The 24,803-nt window shown below is 39.8% G+C and overlaps 1 protein-coding gene across 50 annotated transcripts in view; it reads right to left on the bottom strand.

Annotated features, from left to right (window-relative positions):
* Nucleotides 1–4,317: 4,317 nt before the first annotated feature.
* OSBPL6 (oxysterol binding protein like 6) overlaps nt 4,318–24,803 on the bottom strand; it is a 198,763-nt gene continuing 178,277 nt past the window's right edge. For all 50 annotated transcript variants that reach the window (XM_070580305.1, XM_070580318.1, XM_008515493.2 and 47 more), the window contains 10 exons: nt 20,005–20,092; nt 19,255–19,508; nt 18,173–18,310; nt 17,727–17,790; nt 15,872–15,950; nt 14,136–14,280; nt 12,059–12,203; nt 10,663–10,789; nt 9,094–9,216; nt 4,318–8,064 (listed from right to left, as the gene is read on the bottom strand). In XM_070580305.1, coding sequence (XP_070436406.1) covers nt 7,956–8,064; nt 9,094–9,216; nt 10,663–10,789; nt 12,059–12,203; nt 14,136–14,280; nt 15,872–15,950; nt 17,727–17,790; nt 18,173–18,310; nt 19,255–19,508; nt 20,005–20,092 — 1,272 coding nt within the window. In that variant the 3' untranslated portion in view covers nt 4,318–7,955. The remainder of the gene's footprint in view (nt 8,065–9,093; nt 9,217–10,662; nt 10,790–12,058; nt 12,204–14,135; nt 14,281–15,871; nt 15,951–17,726; nt 17,791–18,172; nt 18,311–19,254; nt 19,509–20,004; nt 20,093–24,803) is intronic.

The following is a 24,803-nucleotide window of genomic DNA, read 5'->3' as shown; positions in this document are numbered from 1 at the left end:
ATAAACCTATATGTCTCGTTTGCTGTCTCCGGGTCTTTTCCTTGGTCTCTTGACAACCCATCCCACACTGCTCACCCAAATGGGCGTGTGGCAGAACATTCTATCACTATTTTATTGGAAGTGCTTTCACTAATTACAGTAAATATTCCCATGAAAACTCTCTTTCCAAAGAGAGAACTATTGGATGAGTGAAAGCTAATCCCTAAGGCCTTCCCAAGAGACCAGGAATTGAAAAACCTGATCTGAGCGACCTTGAATTCCCTGCAGTCTTTATGAACTACAGCTTTACTCCCATAATCTAGAAATAAAAGGAAGACTGAAGCCACCGTAAACAAACCAATGGGACCCCTCTCCCTGGTCTAATAAGCGAACCCAGCAAGCAAGCTGCGTAGGTTTCAAGCAGTACAAAAACCCATGCCGTGCTGTGAGGCAGCCACACAGGCCGCCTATACCTGTGTCAGCGTGACCTTGCAAGCCTGCACCTCGTGACTGGAGACACTGGCTGGACAGATCCACCACAGGAAAAGATAAAGGGTACCTTGCTCCCACATTTCCCTGCTGCATTTCTTACAGATTGAGGGAAAAACTAACAACACTTTTCTCCTTGCACACATAGATAACACCAACATTACAAGCCTTGTTTGATGTATAACCAAAAAGCTCGTTTAATTTATCTTTGAAGTATATGAATATTGGATGTGTAAGCCCTTTCCTGCACGGACACTACCTTGTTTAAAAAAGTGTATAAGCTGCACTTCGATCTGTAGACCTTGGCGCAGTCCCTCAGCATACTGTGCTGGAGTGCTTCCTGGGACTTGAATTCCTCACCTTGATTATCAAAGAAATTCCTTCAATTAACCTTTACCTAGATTCTTTTTTCAATCAACACCAGCTTTCCAAGTCTTTTAATATAAATAAGTTCAAAATTCAGGGAAAAGTCCTGTGTTCTAGTATTTGAAAACAATTACTACATAGTTACTACACAAAAAAAGAGCTGGAAATATAGTCTGAATAAGTATTCAATCATCTCCTTTATTGAAGGAAGTCTATTGCTGGAAATCCTATTTGAAGTCTCTCTCTGGAAATAAAAATATTTACTAATTTATTGTGGAAAGGTCGTTAGAATACAATATACACGAAAAACAAACCTCTTTAGATAGTTTAAAATTTATTGAGTTTCCTGTGCTCTTTCAAATGTAACATTCTTGTATACAACATTCTTGAAGAGGCACATTCTTATTTTGAGGTGGCACAGATTAGACAATTTTTTCAGTGAATAATTACTCTTATATTAGGAAATTTAACCACAAGCTATTTTTCTGTAGAAAGTTGATTGATATTCTATCCCTAATATAAGATAAAATTTAATTTTTCTATCTCAAAATTACCATATGCAAACTAACAGTACATGACTACTGCCTTTATATTCTTCAATTCTAAGCAATTTCACATTGGAGTTTTTTCAAAGAAAAATTTAAAAAATATATAATTTTCAGGGAAGAAGCTGACCTGGATAGAGAATTTGCTGCTCTACCTTGTTATGAAAACGTCAGTCAGGTGAGCCGGACTGTGCCTTGCCATAGAATTTCTCTGCATGTTTCCACCAGCCAGGACCCCTTCAGCCAATTTAAAAACTCCCCGTATAGACACGGACCCGGTCTAGGAGGGGATGGAAGGTAAAGCAGGGGAGGTCGATCCTCAGCTTTGAAGAGCAAACTTCTGGTTATCTGGGCTGGTTAGAATGCCTCCAGGAACCCACTTTTACATTCTCTGGCTTCCCACAATCTCATCTTTTAGGTTTCAGAGTTCTGCCCTCCCTACTCTTCATATTACAACACTGGCATCAGAAGTCACAAAAGTGACAAGAAGCCACACATGGCAGGGTGAGTCGCAAGTCACTGGGTTCTAGTCAGTTTCTGGTTCCTGAACTAGACTTTCTTCCCAACTTCTGAATGTCACTATGAGAAAAACAAACAAAAGACTGAGGTTGGAGCAGCGAGGGAGGAGTGGGGTGGGTGCTTAGGCCACTGCAGACTCATGGAGGTTCCCCGACTGCCTCAAAATTCCCTGGGAGCTGGGAGTGCTTGTTAAAATGCAGTCTTGGTCCACACACTGGACCTATGGACTCAGACGTTTGGGGGGAAAGCTCGGGAATCTGCCTGTAAACAAACATCCAAGATGATCACTTGGCCCCCTGGTCCCATCCACAGGCCTCCAGGGAGCATGATCCCTGTCCCACTTGGAGAGCGTACTTTTCTTTGCCAGATTCCATTTCTCTTTTATTCATTCTTGCGTTTTCTCTTCATTCGCATTTACTGTCAACCGTGCCATATCTGAAATTCTCTGGAAAGTTTTCTACTTTCGAGCAACAGGTTTTGGGTGGCAGGATATAAAGAATAAGCTTTCAACCTGCACAGCTGCCAATGGCAGGAAGTTCACTGGACGCCAGGCACTTCATTTCCATTTCTCTTTCAAAATGAGGTTTCACTCCTTTGTTTCCAGAGGGGGAGTGAGGGCGTTGGGAGCGATGGAAAAGAAGCCTTCCTGAGCATGGACAGTTTCAAATGTTTGTGGCACTAAAGTGGGGCTGGGGAGGCAAATAATAACTCTGCACAGGCTACTCTCCTCCTTCTTCTCTTCAAAACCCTATCAGTTCAAGAGCAGTCATTCTGGATTCCTGTGGCTTTGTCAATGTTCTTTCATTACAAACAAGACCAGAACACTTCCCAGGGCTTCCTCAGTGTTACCGTTATTTTGGACACCCAAAAAATGGAAATGAGTTAATCAACTGACATGGGCATTTCGTATGAAAAATAGTTTCTTGTTTTCTAAGTATTTCAAATCTAAAATTTTCCTGGGCTACCAGAACTAGAACTTCATGAGATCCTCTTTCTCTTCTAATCTGTTACTATTTGAAGGTGGATACTGGGGCAGCGGCGTAGGAGGAGTTTGGAGGCATATGTCTACCCATATACGCACAGCCTTCTACAAGAACCTCACATGCAGTAAGTGCAATAAAATATGCAGATTTTAAAAAGTAACAAAAGCAGGTCAATGATCGCCTCGGGGAGGGGCAGGAGAGAGGGATCATAAAGGGACAGAGGAAATGTTAGGTGTGATGGATGTGTTTGCTATGGTGATTGTGGTGATGGTGCCAAGGGTGTATACATGTGTCAAAATGTGTCAAATTGTAAAGTTCAGAGATGTAAAGTTTATTGTATGTCAGTTATACCTCAATAAACCTTTTTAAATAAGCTTGAAATGACCGGAAAAAAGTTTCTGGCAACCACATTATTTCCTAAAGAAATAACTATGAGGATAATTAAGTGGTGGTGGGGCAGGGAGGTGGGTGCCTAAGATAAAAGAAAAGCGTTAGCATTATTCTCTCTTTAACAGTATTAAAAAGTTCTGTTTCTTACCCTACTAACTACAAGTGAGAAGGAACAGATGGAACTCAAACCTTGTACCTGGTTTTCTAAAAACTCAACTTCCTCTGTCCATAATTGCTGTAACATATTTAGAAGGAAGCCATGATAGAATTAAAAATTTGCAGAAAATAAAATAAAACATTCGTGTTTTATTTTTTCTACCAATCTGGAGATACCGGGGAACTAATAATAGGTAATTATGGGTAACTTTTAATCCATGAAAATCTAACAGTGTACCACAGGAGGCTGAAGGCATACTGCTATCACCTGTGTATTTTACAAACACTTAATGACACAGTGCAGGACAGACATGTGCATCCCTGCCCCTCACTATGTCTGGATCAGAAGGAAGGAGAAAAGGAATCGAGTCACCTAGTAGTTAGGAAACAAAAGGATGCCTACTCCTGATAGGTAACTACTTTGCCACCTCATCACCTGTAAACTGCCTTAATCCCGAGGCTTCATTTGCTTAAGATGTTGGGCATGCTGGTTCATCAGAGCAATTTTTAAAGCATTCATTCTTCTTTAGATCTCATTTTGGAAGCATTACAGCTAAACTTTTTAAAAACAATTTGCCATTTTCTCTAAGAGTGAAGGTTGCAACAAAAGTCTTAGAATTCAGTCACAAACGTATGCTCTTACAATTATGTATTTAAAGGTAAACGAAGCCATGTTTAACAGGATGATTCATGTAATGTACAGTTTAAAGGTACCAACTTCACAAAAGAAATTCAATTAAAACTTAGAGGATCTAATCCTGGTTTGATAAGCAGTATTTCTAGGCTGGGAAGCTTTTTGGGAAAAAAAAAAAAACAAGAAACACTTTAATCTTAGCTCCAATGATATTTTTTCCATCTTTCCCCCAAAAGAACATTTCTAGAGCACAAAATAGATTCATAATTGTTTAATTAGATACATTTTATATATCCTGAACATAATGGCTCCCATAGAAATAAACTAATATTTTGTACACAAACTTTATTTACTGTGCCACACTCATAATATACTGACTCGAGCCCAGTGCAAACATTTATGATACTCCCTGGTGTGTGAGGAGCTCTGCTCCCACAGACACTGTGTTATCTAGGATGACAGAGAGCAAGGGTAGACAAGATGGATAATTAAAATCCACGAGGTAATAACAAAAATGTACACTAGATGTTGATTACACGCTCTTCTCCAGCCACAGCTGTAACCAGAACTAAGCAAGAGTTTGATCAGTTTCCTCCTTAACTCCACCCCCACGGCTCCTTGGGGCAGGACCTATTGATTGATTAGTGTAATCACTGAAAGGCATGGGGCCAGAACAATGAAGAGGAGTAAAAGGTTTGGAAAATTGACAACCTGGCATTCCTTGTGTTGAAATCCCTTGGTTTCCTGTAGCCGGAAAAGACATTTGGTAGTTTTTATGTCACATATAATTGATATGTAACGTTAAAAGGTATCTCAAATGAGATTTATTTTTACAATTGCCTGGAAGCTATGGGGTATTTTAAAGTAACTCATGACAAATGACTTAATTAAAAAAAACAATAAAATGACAGCAAAATCTGAGAGTAAATTTTCACCCTGGGTGGCAGCATATAGAAGCAAAATAATTAGTTTCTGGTCAGCCTCTACATGTGCTGGTGTGTGCCATCAATCTGTTCAGTTCAGCTCCGTCCACAAGACCATCATCACTTATTATTGCTTTCCTTAGTGACCAGCTCAAAGAGATGTCAGAGCTTATGAATAAATCACGGGGGAGGCATGAAGCATGTTAAGTCCTCCTCCAGCCTAGATCATTTTAGAGAAGAACAAAGAAGAAAAGTGCCCCTGAAATAAAAAGGTTTACATAAAATTCTAAGAAATAAACCAGGTTTTATCAAGAATGATTTAATATGTATTCTACCCTTTTGCTGTTTAAACTAGTCCTGAAAGCCCCAACATTTTGCAGATGAAAATTCCAAATGGAATAAGTCTCACAATTCTATAACCACCATATCAGTAAAAACAAAAAGGAATGAGGCATGAGGCCATCACACTGAGAGGAGTATTTGATGGGGAATTTGTGAATCAGGTATTTTAGGAGTATTTTCTAAAACGTAATTGATCACTTGAATTGGAAGTCTAATTAGGATATCCGAATCTCAAAGGAAGATTCTGAATTGGGGATGTTAAGAAAATACGGTGACTTTAATTAATTTGAGATTTTCTCCTATTGAAATCCTAATCAGAGTTTCAGGTTAGCTTTGACCAACATCACCTACCGGACCTGTGGCTGGAAACTTGTTATCTAGTAAAAGTCCTCTCTAATAGCTAGTCTTTTTCTCTATTGCAACCCCAAAAGCGAGGTACTGTAGTGCTCCCCCGATGGGTCCTGGGTCCTCTGCCAGCTGCCTGATTGACAGCATATGTGTCAGTTACCTGATGCCTCACCTTCCTTCTTCTCTACTTGTAGTATCTGTACTTTGCAGAACTCTTTTCTTATCTTTAAGCTAAATATTTTGAGACTGTTCAGGCAAGTGCCAATAAGTACAGACCAGAACCACTTTAAATAGTGTTTAAAGCTTGACCAACTGTGGGAGAACAGACTTCTCCGAGCAAGTCAATATAAGTCTAATTAAATTATAATTAAAATTAAAGGCATGTATTTCAGGATGTGGATAAAATGACGTCAAGATGAATGAGCCGATAACAAGGGAAAAAGTTTACTACCATGTGGCCAGCCACCTATGGATTTAAAATGGGAACTGAAGGCATTGAGAAGCCTAGGGCAGGGGTTGCTGAGGGAGGACCCTTAGATCTGATGATGGATTAAGGAATTTACTTGGGAATGAAATTTCTTTCTAAACAGTGCATGCTGTACAGAGAATGTATGGACTCAGATGATCGAGGGACGAGTTTTAGGATAACTAAAATAGTGCTCCACCTAGTGGAAACTTTGGAGCTTTCCCTTAAGCTCTCAGCAGCCGTTTCTGATTGTGGATCAGCCATTACTAGGAATGCTTTGCTGAGGAGAAAGAACATTAAAATCAACACCTCATAACAAAATGTAGAATGTCAGTAACCTTGTTATCAGAATTTAAAGTAACACTTAAAATTTGATGGTAAGAATCTAAGAATAAAAACCTAACTAAGAATAAAATATATGTAATTTTAAAATTCTCTAGGAAAATCTCTAAAGAGATTTTTTAAAAAACATACAGGCATTTATATAGTCATCTACGTGCAGAAACTGAGGAATATTGATGCAGGTAAAAAGCCTCTGTATATTGGAGGAAGAAACAAATCTTGAAGTATGCAAAACACGTTTCTGCCCCTCCTTTTTTGTTGGGATGGATAAACTCCTTAGCTTAAATTTTATATCTCTGCCAATAGCAAGGTAAATGCTTAATATGTGGTCATGTATTACACAGAATCACTTGATGAAAATATAAAACATGATTTTGCATAGAACTGATTTAAACAACACAAATAAGCTACTAGCATTCTTGCTTCTGTTCCCAGTGGGGTTCCACTGGTGCCGATCGATGGGTTGGGCACAGGATGGAGATGCGGGTTACATTGTGCTTCAGTCAAAAATAGTCAATTACAGTACTCCTAAGCCCACAGAGAAATTCCATATGCTTTTTATTTCCTTGCAAGGTTTTAACACTGATGCCAAGTGTTCAAATCAAATACAGATATTGCCAAATAATAGGGCACACTGTGAGGCTGGGTGGAAGAGGGATGGTTTAATATCTGGACGTAGGACAGGAACTGACGAGCAATATGAACACAGAGATCTACTTCAGCACACCTTTTCCTTCTTGCCCTTCAGTATCCAATACGGTAACCCGTGTATCAAAGTAAAGCATGTGTTGTTTACTTTTTAAAATCCATTTAAGTTAGTCTCATAATTGTTCGGACCCCAGAAAGTGAATCATGCCATGATCCAAAAGACCCATCCTTCACATTAGCCTATGAGCATACATTTAAAAAATGATTTATTGTACATCTTTGCATTTCTTAAGGCATGAATAATGGCGTACAGATGGAACAAGTTCTGAGAAGCATCACGGCTGTTTTGACAAGGCCAGCACAATCCACCACATCGAACGGACACTCAGTATGAGCTGACCGGCTGCCGTGGCCCAGGAGCTCTTAAGATGAGGGAGTGGCGCTTCCAGAAAAAGGACCAAAAGCGTGGTTTATATGTCGTGTTGCTTTAAACTCTCTGGATCAGCTTTAAGCACCAGTTACAGTTTGTTTTTCTTTACAAACTCTTCAGACTTTGGATTTTATATTCTGCTCCTTTTTTCCTTCTTTTCGAGGAGGGTGTGGATGTTTTTTAAGGAACATGGTTGCAGCAAAACAGAAAGGATCCAAGAGTGGTTAGGGGCCTTGTCTAATGCACTTCTGAAAGTCCATTATAAAGATGGATAGAAAAGCAAATGGGCGGTTCTCAGTCGACCCGGAAACCACGCACAGCTCTAAGAAACATACTTGTGCATAGTTATTGATTCATTCAGAGCGTGATATGTTGGCTAGCTCAACATTCGCAGTTTACCAAAGAACAGGGCTGTCTACTTTGCTAAACCCAGGGTCCTTTCGCAGCTCCCAGTAGGTGTCGTTAGAAACCCAGGCTTCTCTTTGATTGGCATCACTCACTTTTCTGTGAAAATAGAAAAATCAGCATTAGACACAAATCACATCCAGGTGATCTGATGATTGGACCTTCTCCTGTAGACAGACGTGTACATATACACAAGACTTTGTCAGGCAGCTAGTGGCCTATCTGCTTATTGATGACTTGTTGACTTTTCACTAGAAATGAATGCATTTTTGTTGTTAAACATTTGAAATAGAAGTGGATAGGGTCATGGGGACAGGGGCTGAGGGCAAGAATAAATCACTTCCAGGCAGAACTAGAAAGTGGAGTATGCAAAGACTGTAACTAGAGCCTCAGGCCCCACCCTCACAAGAACAGTCTCTGCCTCACTTGTGAGGAAAAGCATGCGACCTCAGTAGCTCTAAGAGCCGCTGCAGGGTCCACATCCGAAGAGTGCGCTTCCAACATCTATAGGGCAAGCCTGCATTTCCTCCCCCCCCCCCCCCCCCCCACTCCCGGCAGTCAGGAGGGAGCAATCAGAAAGCATATGAGGTTATTCTGAGCTGGTCTGTCCCGGCTCTGGAGGGTAACAGATGGATTTGGAAACTACAGATTAATCTGTGTGATGTATATCTAGTCCTGCAAATAATCCTGTAATAATCACCCATGATCACACCACAGAGGGGCCAAATGGAAATAATATTAAATACTAATGAAGCCAGGATGACCTTGCGGGCAGTGGGGCCCATCTTGTCTCTGAGTAAGGGAGTGGGAACAAATTCCTCCCATTCTAAAGGGAGTAGCTGAGGGATGAAGAGCATCTTGGGCAAAACCTTGACTCTTTTTTTGCTGCCATAAAAAGCAAAGAGCTGTTGAGGGGAATTTATTTTTATGGTTACAAAGTTTTCACAGGTGCAAAGTCTGAGTCAATATTTTCACTGCCCAAACCAGTTACCAAAATCAGTTTAATTTTCCCACCTTTAATCTCTCTGGACCTAAACTATCCCTCATTTTCTTTTCACTTGGAGTTTCTCATTGCTTGCGGTGCCCACCTGCAAGACATGAACTTGTTGTGGGAATGAAGTGACTTACTTAAAAAATTTTGGTCTATGTTCCAGGTTGTTTTCCTCCATGTATCGTCTTCGAGATCTCTGGAGCTCCTCCACTCTTTGCTTCTCTGCTGCTGCAGCTTCCACATTTCCTTCTTCCAAAAATCTAAGCAGAAAGCAGTTAATATTTTAGTATATTATATTACCCTCTTTTCTGAGAAAAAAGGATCTCATTTGCATACAAGTACACTCTGGTTGCTGGGAACATAACACAGTGAACAGTAATGCTCTGATAATGGCCCCTTACCCCTGCCCCAGGCCACACCTCTGCCTGGCCATCAATGAACTTGCCTTCTGCGTATGTGAACTAAACTATTGCATAGAGCAATAGAAAGGCAGGAGTGAAAGGTGAGTGGCTTGGCTTTGAAGACTTTTCTGGGCTGTCTAAGTTTCTATGACTTGACATTTTCAGGATGACTAGGGAGTCCAGGGTTCGAACAGCATGAAGTCCCATGTTACGCCCATTTTCCCTCTTATCAAAAAGCCCTTGTTAAGGGTCACAGAATGGAGGAGGGTAACTGGCTGTTCTCCACTTTTGGAACAGATTGGGAGGGAACGAGTTTTCCTGTTTTATTGGAGAGAGTAAAACTGATGAAAAAAAGAAAAGGTAAGAGTTGAGGAAAATTATAAAAGCCCACAGAAAGGAAATGAATCGTAAGTGAAATTCAGAGAGGGAATACTGGAAAAGAATTGAGAAAGAAAAAGCAGACCTAATGGTGACTTGCAAACATTTAAATGTCAAAACGAGAGCAAAGAACGGGGATTCAATATGATACACATTGTACAGGAAGTTTACTGACGAATTTGAATGCCAAGCAGTGAGACTGCATATTCTAGAGAGAGAGGGGGGAATATGAGACAACTAAATAGTAGCACATTCAATGCTGGGACCATTTTGGCAGACGACAAACAAAGCCACAAATACATTGGAAACAGAAATGATCTTGGATGGAATTTGCATGGCATATCACATTTAATTCTGTAGGAATGGACAACATGAGTACAGAACCATATAAGAATAATAAAAAAATAAGGATCAGAGGTATTAAAGGTACTGTATTTTGAGTACGTCTCACACCCTGTGGGATTAAACCATATTGGGCAAACTCCAGACTTTAACTCAAAGCATTTCTAGGTGCCTCTGTAACTTATCTTCTTACTCTTCAGTGTAAAAGATATTCCATGTTACAGAATACCAGAAGGAAAAAGGTAAAAACACTGGGTGAGGATTGACTCTGTATTTAGTGGAGAGAGAATTCATGGATTTGCAGCCCTTTGGTAAACTTGGGGGCGGCGTGGTGGGCAGAAACTTTTTGTTAAAAACATCGTGTCATCTGTGAGGAGCGGTTTGTTGAGCTAATCTTTCGGTTATGATCCTCCTCTGAATACTGTTCAACCTGGGGTAGAAGACTCAAATACTGCTGAGTGAATAAGGGAATGAATGAAGGATTCAACGAATAAATAAATGATGGTATTGAAAATAAGTCTTAACGACATCTGTAGGGCCATGTCATGATCTAGTGTCCATCTTAAATACCACTGCCATGCTCACCTCTGGTCTGGCCGAAACCGGGCGTCTGTCGGTGGAAGGAGATCTTTTAGTACAGGGTCTAACTCATTAAGCTCAATAGCAAACCTCGTGAAGCCATAGTAGAGCTCATAGTTGGTTGGCATGGAACCTAGAATGAGGCCAGTGAACGACTGTGAGAGGCAAAGAGGCTTATGGAATGTGCCGAAGCTGACTTAACCCAGATGCTTAATTAATACCCACACTAAGAGCAAATTTGTAGTCATAAACACTAGCTTATGAATTTTTTAAGTGAATTAAATTGGTTGTATTTTGCTACATGGGAAACTTTATGTTAATTATCATGAATGATAGATTCATATATTTAATAAAATCCAGCCTTTAAGACTATATATATATATATATATATATACACATATATATAATATATAATGTACACATAGTGGCCTTCTGGCTAAACTACTCCATAATTTTTCTCTCAAATATCCAATTGGGTAACTAAATGCTAGAGTGATTAACTATGAGCATTAAGATTTCACTAGAAACACTTACAATTTACTTCCTTTTAGAAAAGAAAAAGATGCAGCTCTAAATAAACATTTATTGGCACTTTTTAACTAGACCTGAAGGCAGGATCTTTGTATGCTTTGCTCATTGATGTATTCCAAGCTCCTAGAGCAAAACCTGATGCAGTCAGTATTCAGTAAACAACTGCTGAATGACTGAACTGACCACTCTCTTAGCAGGAAATTTAAACACTCATGGAGGTCTCTTAGGAAACCAACAACTAATTTTAAAGTTAGGGCTTAACTGACAAAATTCCAGTGAAAATAGATGTCATGTGGAGCCTTGTGCTATTAGTACTTGATATTCAATTATATGTTAGTATATTACTAGAACTCTCTTGAAGTCTTTTATTAAAAGTCAACATATTGCAACTTTTTGCTGCTCAAATAAAAAGGTCACTTACTCTAGTAAGTTACTAGTAAGTAACTAGTAAGTTACTGAATTTGTGGATTATAGATGTTTGCAGGCTTTCCTTTGTTTTATTAAAACAGAGTAAATAACATGAGTAAGGATTTAAGTTTCTATATTTCAATTATCTAAACCCTTTAATAAATATTCCTAGCTTTTAAATGTAGGCATAACATTTAGAGTGATTTTACATGAAGCCCAATCTCTGACCACAGGTCAGATTTGGTCTAAATTTTACTACTCCTTATTATCAAATATTGGGACTTATCTAATTTATATGTTAAGTATAAATGTAACTACAATTGCCTTAAGCATCTATGGTTTTGAAAACACTGTTTTCAAACATTGTTACAGAAAACAAGGTGAACTGCATGGGATGATTGGACATCCCTGTCCTCTGTCACTCATGCTGCCCTCCTGAGGAAAGACACTCCTGCCGCCTCACCTGGTCTCCAGATGCACTTTGCGGAGGGGGCCACGCCGCAGTAGAGCCCTTCATGCCACTTCCCAAACAGCCGGTGTACCACCTTCCCCTCCTGATCCATCACAACCCCCTGGACTTCATTCACATTCGAATTCCAGTAATTCACCTGGAAAAACCAAACCCCAATGGAAACACCCAATCTCCTTAATAACCCCAATTGCTATAATTTCCATATGGAAAACTGCCTTAACTTTGAAGCTCCTCATTCAAACCATGTTCAGATATCTATCTTAAAATGTTTTATAAGGAAGGTTGGCTTTCTCAGTGTTGGCTAGAGCATGGCAGCAGAACACTGAGAAGGCTCAGCTTCTATCTAATAACCTAATGTTAATTATAGGTAGGAATTTCTTCCTTACATCCTCCTCGAATTTTTCCTCTGTTCATGAATTTAAATGAATTTCAATTGGCAATGCTGTAGAAGTAGTTCGTGAAATAATTTCCACAGTATCTGTAAATTGCTAACTTTTATCATAAAGAGCCTGCTTTGGTCACCTCCCAAAACAGTGAGAAGTCTGTGGGAATTTACCCTTCTGGATCCCATGGCTCCTGTTCTAGATCAAGCCCCAAGTATGCAGGACCCTAGAATTCCCTGTCCAAGTGGCTCTAAGCTTACTCCATAGCCTGCACAGGCCTTTTCCTTGGATTCATCCACCAAGGGGCAGACCACCCACCAGTGTGTGAATCTTCAGGTCTGAGGGGTGGCCAAGGGCAGCTGTTTGAGGGGGGTGTGGACAGAGCGTGGATGTGCAGGCTGGACTGCCTACATATGTGTGTGTGTGAGACCCCTGGCAGTGCAGGACAAGGATAGAGCCAGAGGCGGGAAGATGGTGGGGAAGGGTGAGGGCCAGGACTGGGTCTCCTGCACTGCCAGATTTCCAGCACAGAGTTCTGAAGTATCTGACCTGGTCTTGCAGGTTTTTCTTGTTTTTTTTTTTTAATAAAAGATATATTTGTCAAAGTGAAGGATAGAACATATTTTATTTGACAGTTTGTGGGCCTCATTTACATGTTTTAAATATTGACACCAATGGAATAGGAACTTGCATTTGTCCTCTTGCCCAGAGCTCTGCTAACATTAGGGGCAGGCCTAGATGGAAGTTTCTCAGAGCCTACAAAACTAAATGCACTCATTTACTGTCATCACCCATCAGAGCAAAGAGTGATCCTGGCTCGTCAGTTCTGAGCCACCTAATGAATCTATAAGGAAAGAAGGAAAAAAAGAAAAACATCTTGAGCCAAAATAAAGATATTCAAAACTAACATGACCTCCCAATGTGGCTTAAAAGGATTTAATTAAGAAGAGAAAACTTTGAGCTTTAAGACTCCAATATGTTACCCGTTTCTACCATATTAGAATGAGATCAGGAGTAGAAAAGATAAAGGGGGTATGGAGTTTCTGCACCATGATGAACTCTGCAGGACATTGAAACAAACATGGAGAGAGACTGTGCGTTCCACTTTAGACCAGAGAGACTGAGGGAAAATGGTGTTCCTTCTGTAGGCATTCCTATCCCAGACATCTTTTCTTGTTAATAAAGGTAATGCTTTTTCTTGAACTTATTTGGATTATAATAGTGGCAGAGTTGGATAAGCTTATAGTGACTGGAAGCTATCATCTACATACACCCTCAGAAAATGACAACTGCATTATAATTAGGTCCCTAAAATAAGATCACTTGAATATGCTGTAATCAAGCAGGAACAGAAATAGAAATATAAACCAGGAGACTTGCTATAGGCAAGAAGTGCTTTCTGGAATTTTACTTAATGAACTACTGAATGGCTGCTTAAAAAGAAAATTCTTTAAAAAGATTTTTTTTTTTCTGTTTTGAGATGGTGCCTTTTTTGACCCCCACACATTCAGAAGTCTGCGTGCCTTGAGGAACTCCATCAGTGGGTTCTGCTTTCTTATCTAAAATGTCCTTAAGGATCACGATACAGGACAGACTCGCTTGTGCTGTTTAAGGTAACTGTTTTATTTCTTCCTTAGGAAGTATATTACACTATTTTTTCCTTACTGTTGTAAGATATTATTTACCTTGACAAATGTGAGTTTGCAAATGCAAACACTGCTTTTGGTATTTCTAATGGTTACTTCTCCATAATGCTCTATCCATCTCCTCCCGCTGAGAATGTTGTGTATGCACGTGGTGACTTTGTTCCACACATAGCAATCTCCATACCTAGTGAAGAATACAACACGGATTAATGTCAGTGAAGGTCACATATATACATTACTGTTTCTAACGAGAATATTCTTTGGTGAAAGCTTCCTTTTCTCTCAGTTTCCTCTCATTTCTTTGTTGAAAGTTTCTATGTGGTCAAGGATGTTTATGACATGACTCATTCATTTAAGGAGCATTTCAGTGCTTTCTATGGGCCAGATGGTAAAGCTACCAAGTTGAGTAGGGCCTGCTCTCCTGGAGCCAACAGTATGGTAGGGGTAGATGTACATGTCAACAAATACTCATGAGGAAGCGTCATGAGAACACATAAGGGGGAGCCCTTAAGCCTTAGATCTGCCTTGAATGCGGGGTGAAGGCTTGCCAGAGGAGGCTGGGTTTGGTCTAAGCTTGGAGGATGGATAGGAGGGCACTACAGGTTGGGGAAAAGCATCAGAAGCCAGAAGAGCATGACGCACCTGGGGACCCCTGAGTGGTGTGCTACAGGTGAGTGGGTGTGGTGAGAGGCAAGGCTGGAAAGGTTTGATGGGGCAGAGCAGGCAAGGCCTTCAATGACATACCAGTGAGTCTGGATTGACCCTGCAGGCAACAGGCCATGGTGGGAGGATTCGAGGGAGGAGAGAGGAATGGTAGGGCATGCATTTATGCAAGATTACTCTGAGAACATTGTTTCATACTTCGAGGTAAGACCAAAGGTGTGAATAATTCTTTGGGAAAAGATTGATGAGAATAATTAAGACAGCACATATCTAATGCAAATTCTGGGGAGTAACGTTACAGAATTTCTGCCAAGGAATGAGATGACATAGCTTCAGATCACATGTACACGTTGTGTATATTTTAAAATAAAATGTTATTTCAAGATAAAATAAAATGATTCTAAGTTTCTAAAAAGTTTATGAGTTGGTATGATGTAGGCACTATATATGACTGGGAACATTCTTTCTTTCTCACAAATTTGCAAATAGTGAAAGTTTATTTTGTGGTCCTGGGAATTCCCCTCCTCCCTCTCTCCACCTTTCTCCATATCCAATCTACCAGAAAATTCTCTCATTCAAATAGAAAAAACCAAACCAAACCAAATGAACCAAATGAAGACAGAAACAAAACCAATCAAGCCTTTGGCCTCAATGAAAACTTCAATTAATTTAACAAGATTTATAGACTATATCCTCTGGAAAACAACCATATAAGGATTCCATCACTCTTCCTTAATGAAATGACTTAGAAATGAAAAATAGTCCCTGAATCTAACATTAACTCAAAAATGATATTATAAATTGTATAGAAAAGAAATGGCTAAAAAAAAGAAACTTCTATATAAAATGCAAACTAACAAGGTGACTGGGACAGGTAGTGACCTGGTGTTGACTGATCAAGGGAGGATGTGCAGAGACAAATAGGAAGCTTTGATACATATGCTAAAGTTCTCATTTGCTTTTGTGGGATTCCATTCTCAAAACTTCGGCAAAGTTAACAGAAGATTTTGCCATACAGGGAAATGGATCCTTGGCACTTCTAGAGTTTCACATACCCGTTTCTGATTTAGGAAAGCAGATAGGAGACCAAAAGGAAGATGAGAGCAACCTACTTTGGAAGCATGACATTCAGTGTTCCAACAGGCAGGATTTCCATCGACTTCCCCCAGAACTTGTTTTTCCATCTGATATCTAAATAACATAAGCAGAGGACAAGAAATATATACTCCATATCTAATCATTTATTCTATAAAAACTAACTTTTGGGGGCTGGCCTGGTGGTGTAGTGGTTAAGTTTGCACACTCCACTTTGGTGGTCTGGGGTTCACAGGTTTGGATCCCGGGCGCAGACCTAGCACTACTTGTCAAGCCAAGTATATGCTTGTGGTGGCATATACATACGCTGTGGTGGCATCCCACATAAAGTAGAGGAGGATTGGCACGGATGTTAGCTCAGGACCAGCCTTCCTCAAGCAAAAAGAGGAAGATTGGCAACAGATGTTAGCTCAGGGCCAATCTTACAAAAAAACACAAAAAACCCCACTAACTTTGTATCACACTTTGCATTTTACAAAGAACCTTTGTAATCACAATTGACTCTATACTGTTGATTTAACATAAGTGCCTAAGGACAGCCAAAGGTGAAAAGATTAACTGTGAACCAAAAACATCTACTATCTATGTTTCTCCATAATACATGCTCCATGTTTGTTTTCAACTAATAAAACTGGGAAAAGCCTGGAATAATATGTGTGTGTATTAACATACACATATACTCTACTATGCTTTAATGTCTAGATAAATGTTGTTATAAATTTTAACTAAATGGTGGAAATAGTTAACATATATATAAAAAATGAGGTATATAGTAAAAATAATTTCAGTATGGCAATATCACTGATTTATATATACATTTATTCTAAGAGTTATATGTATGATTTGGGAGAAGAGTACAAAAATAAAATTTCTAAATACAGATAGGTAAGATTTATGAGAAAGTTGGATTAACTTTAACATGTTCCTACATTGTTAAGATATGGCCCAGGGCCCAGCATTTTATCTCACATGATGGCTTCACGTTTTACTTGTGGAAACTCAGGCTTACCTGTGAATTCGTAATAACCACCTGGTCCCACTTCGATGATCTAAGGGAGCTTAGTGCTGTCTCCACAAAATTTCTGACTCTTTGTTATGAGCAAGAAATATTTATTTTCTTATTTTGCAATACAGTACAGTTGCAATGTTCCATCATTTCGTGTGTTTTCAGATTGAGGAAGTGCATATGAAAAGAGTCATTCTGTGCACAATGAAGCACCCTTCCAAACATGAAGGAACTATTTATACTTAATGGTCAAATTTACATATATATATATATATTTTTTTTTTTCTTTTTCTTTCTAAAGGGGTTTTGAAGTGTTTTATTTTAGGTGAGTTTGTAACACATTCTGATGGAACAATGGGCACAGATTAGAGACTTCAATCCAAACTACTAAACCTCAATGAGTTAAAGACCAGAAATCACTGCAATGTTTATATATCTAAATAGACTGTGACCACAGACGATGTACTGTGGAGACTTCCTTGAGGATTAAGATCTCTTTGCACACCCTCACAAAGCAAGAAGGCAGCAGATATAACCTTTTGCATGTTAGAGATGCAGACAATGAGGCACAATGAGGTAAAGTGATAGCCCAGTGCTGACACAGTCAGCAAGGACCTCTGTGGTCCCACAGGGCTTTGCTTCCTAGATAAACAATCTCATCTCCTAGATGACATGGTTTCATATTTAAACCAAGAAATCTAATTTCTCAAACTGAACTCTGCACCAATTACCAACATTCTCTGAGTTCCAAAGTTAGAAATCTAAACTGAGTACAATGTACCTCTGGAAACTGGAAATTGTTTTATAGTTGTATCTAGACTATATAGTCATCAATTGGATTTTTAAGTTGTAACTGAGATACAAACCTTGCCAAAACACAAAATTCTTGGATTCACAGTGACAAGCAGAAATGGGTGGATGATGGCTAACCTGGTAATCAAAAACAAAAAAGAACAAAAACAAAAAAAGAAGGCAATGACATCAGTGTTAAAATTTCCATAAACAATAATTTTTTTTACAACATATATTCGCTACTTCCAAAGAAAAACTACTCAACTCATCTATCTCTATTAGTGAATTATTCTCAAAATGTATAAGCAAATTACTGAATCTTTAACTTTTAAGACTTCATGCTTAAACACAGAGAACTTATATGCATCTTAGAGTGGGCAATTTTATAGATAAACTAAGTGAGTTTTCTGTTAACTGGTATCATAACTCGCCCTAAACAGAAGTCTATCAAAAAGCTATTTGCCTCATCAGACTGCCTTCCTACTTACGTAGAGACCTCACTGAGTCAGGTGGGACGTACCTGTTCTGAGAAGAAGCGGAACCCCTTGTCCTCTCTAATGCATTCATAAGTCTCCCCAAGGACAGGGTTGAATGGCTTACTTCCTGCTCTGAAATAGGTGGAGCAATATCCTGAAACTGCAAATGCAGCAATAAGAACCTGTTAAAACATTTAAGAAAGGAAAATAATATAGGAGAGACTATTTCCAGGTCTGTTTGTCCCTTATTCCTCTAGATTTTACACATCCCCATCAGCAGGTGCTGATTTGATGGCATCTGCATTTTCTATTATTTGCACTTGCTCTTCATAAACTTACGGGGGAAAAAATAAATGAAAATGAAGTTAAACTCCTTACATGGGAACAAGCAGGCAATTAGGCCAAGTATTCTTCACTCATCTGTCCATTCAATTTCCTGAGTGTCACAGAGTTCTTTTTTTTTTTTTGGTGTGGAAGATTGTCCCTGAGCTAACATCTGTGCCAGTCTTCGCCTATATTCTAAGTGGGACACTGCCACAGCATAGCCTGATGAGTGGTGTGTAGGTCTGCACCCAGGATCTGAGCCTGTGAGCCCCGGGCCGCTAAAGTGGAGTGTGTGAATTTAACCACTATGCCACCAGGCCAGCCCCCAGAGTTCAATTTTTGAAAACCAGTTTCCAGTTTAAGCCATTTGCAAAATCTTAACACCACGTGCAGAAGGATGGTGGCCACTGGTGCTTCTCAGAGGGCAGGTCAAGTTTTCCACAGTCATGTGGCAGAGAGGCCAGGGCAAAACACAAACAGGAGGTTACTTTCTCAGATCCAAGTTCCTGAACAAATGGGCTCTCTTGGCATTCAGGAAAAGCTGAGAAAGCAAGGCCAGACATGCCTTAAACCTGTAAGGACTGTGACATCTTTCCATCCTAACTTCAGAAACACTCTAAACCAAGCATAAGCCACAATGTGTGTATTTTCCAGTAGAATTTATGCAAATAGACCGATTCCTCTCTTACCTATGCAGAGAGAATGTTACGCAAAGATCAAATATGCTACCATAATGAATTCTGCCTTAGCCCAGGTCTAGGGCTGACAAATCCCAGAAAAGCACTGTTCTGTTATTTATTACCATGCGCTCATAGGGGTCGTCGGTTTCTGAAGCCTTGTCCAGAAGCTCACTGTATTCAATCTCCTCGCAGAGATGCTGCAGAGTGTTCAGTGGCTCGTTTAGCTCCACAGGCATAGAGACTTTAGATAGATCTTTACCAATGTTGTTCCTCAAGATATTCCAGAGGTTAATGTTACTGGTGTCCGGACAGGGAGCTGGCAGGCATGTCCGACGTCCGTTTCGGAAGGCCCCTCCCGTAAGCTCCCCATTCAAGACTGAAAGCAGGAGAAAGATGAGATCACAATAAAAGATACTTTGCTTTTCTGATTTCATAAATCCCGGGATGGAAATAACTTTCCAATAATTCCGACTGTGATACATTTCTCAAGCCTTCATCATACGCTCTCAAGAATTATTTCTATACAAGGTTGCTAATAAATGAACAAAACACGAGTGTACAGTTTTTAAACAAGGTGTTAAATATACTCAAATATAGTTCAAGAAAAAACAAGTCAAATTTTAAAAAATTAAACATATTTAATAAGAAAGACTCAAACTTTTGGTTTGAGCAAGAAGTAAAACTTTTTCACTTAACCATCTACCTAACAGATTTTTCAACCATTACCTCAACAGACTATACAAATACAAAATCTATTGAACAATCAGCTGTAAAAGGAACAATGAGTGGGGGGGAAATGATCGTTCATTGAATCACCAGCCTTGTGATTTGGCATGTAGATAGAACCATCTGGAAGCTCAAAGGATGCATACTTTGCCGAGAAATGTTGTCTGCGACACTGGTGTTGTCTTCAGATATATTATCACTCACATCGCTGATGTAAGACTCATCATCTGAAGCCTAAGACAGGAAAGAACATAGAAAGGATTGGAATTCTTGTTCAGTCTTAACTTCAGAAAATCAGAGGATTAAAAATAACAAGATATTGCCTAATGAGAAGCAGAGGGCATGGTGGGAAATGAATTTGGCCTATGTCCAATGAACACCTGAGGGTCTTCCATGAGCCAGAATACAGGGTTGCTTGAAAGCAGCTCTTCTCTTTAAATAGCTCCCTGTCTTAGTTGGGCTGGGAGGCTGGGGGAGGCTTGTACATAACTACAAATATTTCAGTACAACACAGTAAGAAAGTGCAAAAAAGGAGGCCCTATGACTCTCCCTAGAGAGTCAGGAGAGGCTGCCCAGAGGAAGTAATGTTTGAAGTGGGGATTGGAGAAGTTGTTAAAAGGGGGAGAAGCAGAGGAAGAAGAGAGTGTGCAAAGGCAAGGACCACGAGAGAAACATTCATTCCTGGAAAACTAAGAAGTCGAGTGGCTGTGGCAGAGGGTGGGGTTAACAAGAAGAGAGTCCGACTGTGAAGGGCTTTTCACGTCAGCGTAAAGGGTTCACGTATAATACTGTGAGTTATTAAATGCAAGCGAATGATAGAGTCATCTTTAGTTTTCAGGAAGACGCTTGACAGCTTTCCCTAAGGAGGCCAGATAATAAGACACTGCATAGATGCGGGTAAGAAATACTGACAGCTTAGATTAAGACGGCCACAGTGAGGACCCAGAGGTAAGGCTACTTTGAGAGCCACAACTGAAGTGTAACGGATAAAATCTGGCAGATTATTTGGGCGAGTGGGAGGATGATTTGGGGATAGAGAGAAATCAAGAATTAAGCCACTCTCTACATAAGAAAAACATGGAACTAAAAGGAAACTAAAATTTGTGTGAGAATAAAATTAAGAGGCAACATATGTAGTTAGAAATGGAGCAGATAAGAAAACAAAGGAGCATGGTAGAGCCATTCAGAGAAAGGGGAGAAACGAATGTCTCTGCAGGCAAGAAAGCTGTTGATACTCATTTACTTTCTTCAAAACGGAACTAGCGCTATATTTTTTTCTGAACATAAAAACAAAACATTCTTATCGGAGCAAATTAGAAATTAGATGAGGGTAAACAGATGATATAAAAATCATCCATAATCCCATCATCTAAAGAAGATCACTTTTAACATTCGGTGCATGTTACTCCCAGTTTCAAAACGTCTATACAAAAACATTGATACATCTGTCTTTAGATATTGAAAAAGGGGATGAGTTTACATATTTTTTTATAGTGTTCTGAATATATTTCCATTCTAATAAATATAGCTCTTCATCTTTATTTGGGATGGCAACATACTTCATTAGACAGTTAGAACCAAGGAATTTAACCAGCATTTAAGTGGTTTCGGACTTTTTATTATAATAGATAATACTTGAATGAACATCTTTGTAAACATATTTCTGTGAATCTGTCTGGAAATTTCATTAAGATTTATTCCTAGAAGTGAAACTGCTCGGTCACATGGGTGACTTTTGGCTTTAGTCCCATCTTGGCAAATTGTTCTCTTGAAAGATTGCATTAATTTGTTCTCAGCAGCAGTAAATGAAAGCATCCATCTCTCCACACCCACTTATACACTAAATACTATCAATGCTTTTTGATATCTATCTACCTAACATACATAAAAGACCTGTTTTTAAAGTCTGAATTTCAAATTTTGTGAATTTTTTTATCTTTCACACATTTTTCAGTTCATCATAGAGGTTACATTTTTTCTCAGTTTGCAATTTATTTTTTAACATTGTTTATGTGATTTTTTGAGGCCATGTTAAAGTCTTAAATTTGTATGTAACAAAAACAATCAGTCTTTGCCTTTAAGTTTTCTGTATTTATGGTTGATGGTTTTAAAATTAGAGTTGACAGGGGCCGGCCCAGTGGAGCAGCGGTTAAGTTCACATGCTCCACTTCTCAGCGGCCCGGGGTTTGCCAGTTCGGATCCCAGGTGTGGACATGGCACCACTTGGCACGCCATGCTGTGGTAGGCGTCCCACATATAAAGTAGAGGAAGATGGGCACCGATGTTAGCTCAGCGCCAGGCTTCCTCAGCAAAAAGAGGAGGATTGGCAGTAGTTAGCTCAGGGCTAATCTTCCTCAAAAATAAATAAATAAAATTAGAGTTGACGAAAGCTCACATATCTAGGGAGAATAGAGCACTGGAGAGAATGACTGTGGGTATAAATAAGCAATGGTAGTTTTGCTTCTGCACACTCAGCAAGTCTGTAAGATGGTAAATTGAGAATCAAGTCTTTTTCTGATTCATATTTTCCCACTGCCACTGGCTTCCGGTTCCCATCGACTGCAACAAACCTGCTGGTTAAACCATCAGACTCATGAAACCCACCTTCTTGAGCTTGAAAGAAAAAAAGTAAATCAAACTATTTCATGTGATTTCTCTGAGAAAAGCTAATCACACCCAATTAAGTTAGAGGAGATGAATGCCTGCTCAAACCAAATTCATGTTGCATGCATGTATATTGTTTGAATGTTTGCTGAGAAAGAGTCATGTTTATCCTACAAAAAGCTATCAACAGTCTACTCCTCTTCAGCTTCTAATCTCTTCCAAACTAATACATGATAGAAATAGTCCAAAATCCATGCACATGTAGAATGGTCCATGTAGAACATAAAAGAATTCTAGTGGCCAATGACAGTGGCCCCTGAGTAAGATCTAGATTATACGTGTGGCCAGTAGCTAAGGCTGGGCAGTCTGGTTGTGGTCTACTCCTGTTATCCTGTATATAAAGTTAAGGCTCTCCAGTATTATAATAGAATCCTGTATATAAAGTTAAGGCTCTCCAGTATTATAATAGAATAGTTAATATACATTTGTTTTTCCCTCCATGGTCAAGAATTCCCGTGGCCAAATATTTTTATTTAAGGGCTCACGGATTCAAAAGAGTTCAGGAATTTTTTTTTTAAAATGCAACCAGGCATGTAGCCTTGCAGAAACAAGTTTAAAAGCAGAGGCAAGGACGTAGATCATTCTGGAAGCAAGAAGAGCATTTTTTTTAACTTTAAAAAAAAATTTTTTTTTTCTTATCCTATTTAAAGATTTTATTTTTCCTTTTTCTCCCCAAAGCCCCCCAGTGCATAGTTGTATATTCTTCGTTGTGGGTCCTTCTAGTTGTGGCATGTGGGATGCTGCCTCAGCGTGGTTTGATGAGCAGTGCCATGTCCGCGCCCAGGATTCAAACCAAGGAAACACTGGGCCGCCTGCAGCGGAGCGTGCAAACTTAACCACTCAGCCATGGGGCCGGCCCATGAGAAGAAGAGCATTTTTTAAAGGGACCAAGCATTCATTAAGTGAGGTGCCTTGGTAGATGTCACATAAAGAGGATTTTTCTCTCAGTCATGGAAAATGTTAATGTAAGACAGTGAATGCCCAGATGTTTCTCAGATTAATCATGTGTTAAGGTGCTATGAGCATTCCTTCCTTCATTCAGTTAGCAAACATTTATTGAGTACCTGCTCTGGGCTCACCAGAACCGTTCTGGTGCTGGGGACTTAGTGGTGAAATCTCTCCCCTCATGGAAGTTACATTCTAGTATGGGAGACACACAACAGACGAGTGGAATATATGGAATGTATATTTTGTTAGATAATGCTAAGTATTAAGGAAAAAAAATAAAAAGGGAAGAGGAATATGGAAGGTGAGGGGAGAGGAGGAAATGGTAGCTCTAAATTGTAGACAGGCAGCCAGGGTAGGCATCTGCGAAGGTGACTTTTGAGTACACTGAGGCAAGAGAGGGATTTGAATGTGTAGCTCTCTGGAAGTGTTCCAGCCAGGGTGGATGGCAAGTGGAGATGCCCAGTCACCTTTGGCAGCTGTAGTGCAGAATATGCAGCTTGAGCCGCCCCTGCAGCTGCTGCTAGGACTCACATATGTACAGTCAACTAACCAGATGGGTTTGCCGAGTCTGCTGGGGTGAAGACTTGAGGAGCCTTCTGGGGGACCTCATGACAAAGGAACTTAAGAGACTCGGGCAGCTGAGGCTGATGCAGTAACAGTCTCAGCTGAAGGAGAGGAATGACTGAGAACATCGTGGGGTCTGCCATGGTCTAGCTTCTTGAAATACTTAAGACTGAGTGCTGTGATAAAGGGAGAAGATTTAGGTAAAAATAGTCATTTTATGAAGACCTGTAAGATAGAGGGCACATGGAAAAGGTATGAAGTTCAGTTCTTTCCAGTGTGGGTTGTAGGAGAGAGTCACTTTCCTGGCTTCAGCATGGGACATAGGGTGTCTTTAGCAAATTGACTACTCCAGGAATCACTCCCCTGGCCCCTGGAAGACTCCAGAAGAACAGAGGTTGCAGGAAGCTACAGCTGAGGGCAGAGATCTGATTATAACGGTCTTTGTATGATAGCTAAGGAGTTTAGATAGTTATCCTAAGGACACTGGGGAATAGGGACATAATCAGATTTGCATTTCAGAAAGATTAATCAGGCTCCCCAGTGAAAAATGGATTAGAGGGGGCAAGAAGGCAGGAAAACCGGTTATGGGTTTGACAGGGTGACCTACGTGGGGAGATGACGGAGGACTGAACTGGATGGTAGCAGGGAGCTGTGGGAAAATATATGGATCTGAGAGTATTTAGGTGATAGAAGTTACAGAACCCAATGAGAAAATCAGTGTGGGTGGTGGGTGGTAGTAAGGCAGGAGTGAAGGGAAACACTTGCGTAT

This window comes from Equus przewalskii, chromosome 17, assembly GCF_037783145.1.
Source record: "Equus przewalskii isolate Varuska chromosome 17, EquPr2, whole genome shotgun sequence".
Classification (NCBI taxonomy): Eukaryota; Metazoa; Chordata; class Mammalia; order Perissodactyla; family Equidae; genus Equus; species Equus przewalskii.
This window is presented reverse-complemented; position numbering and strand designations above follow the sequence as displayed.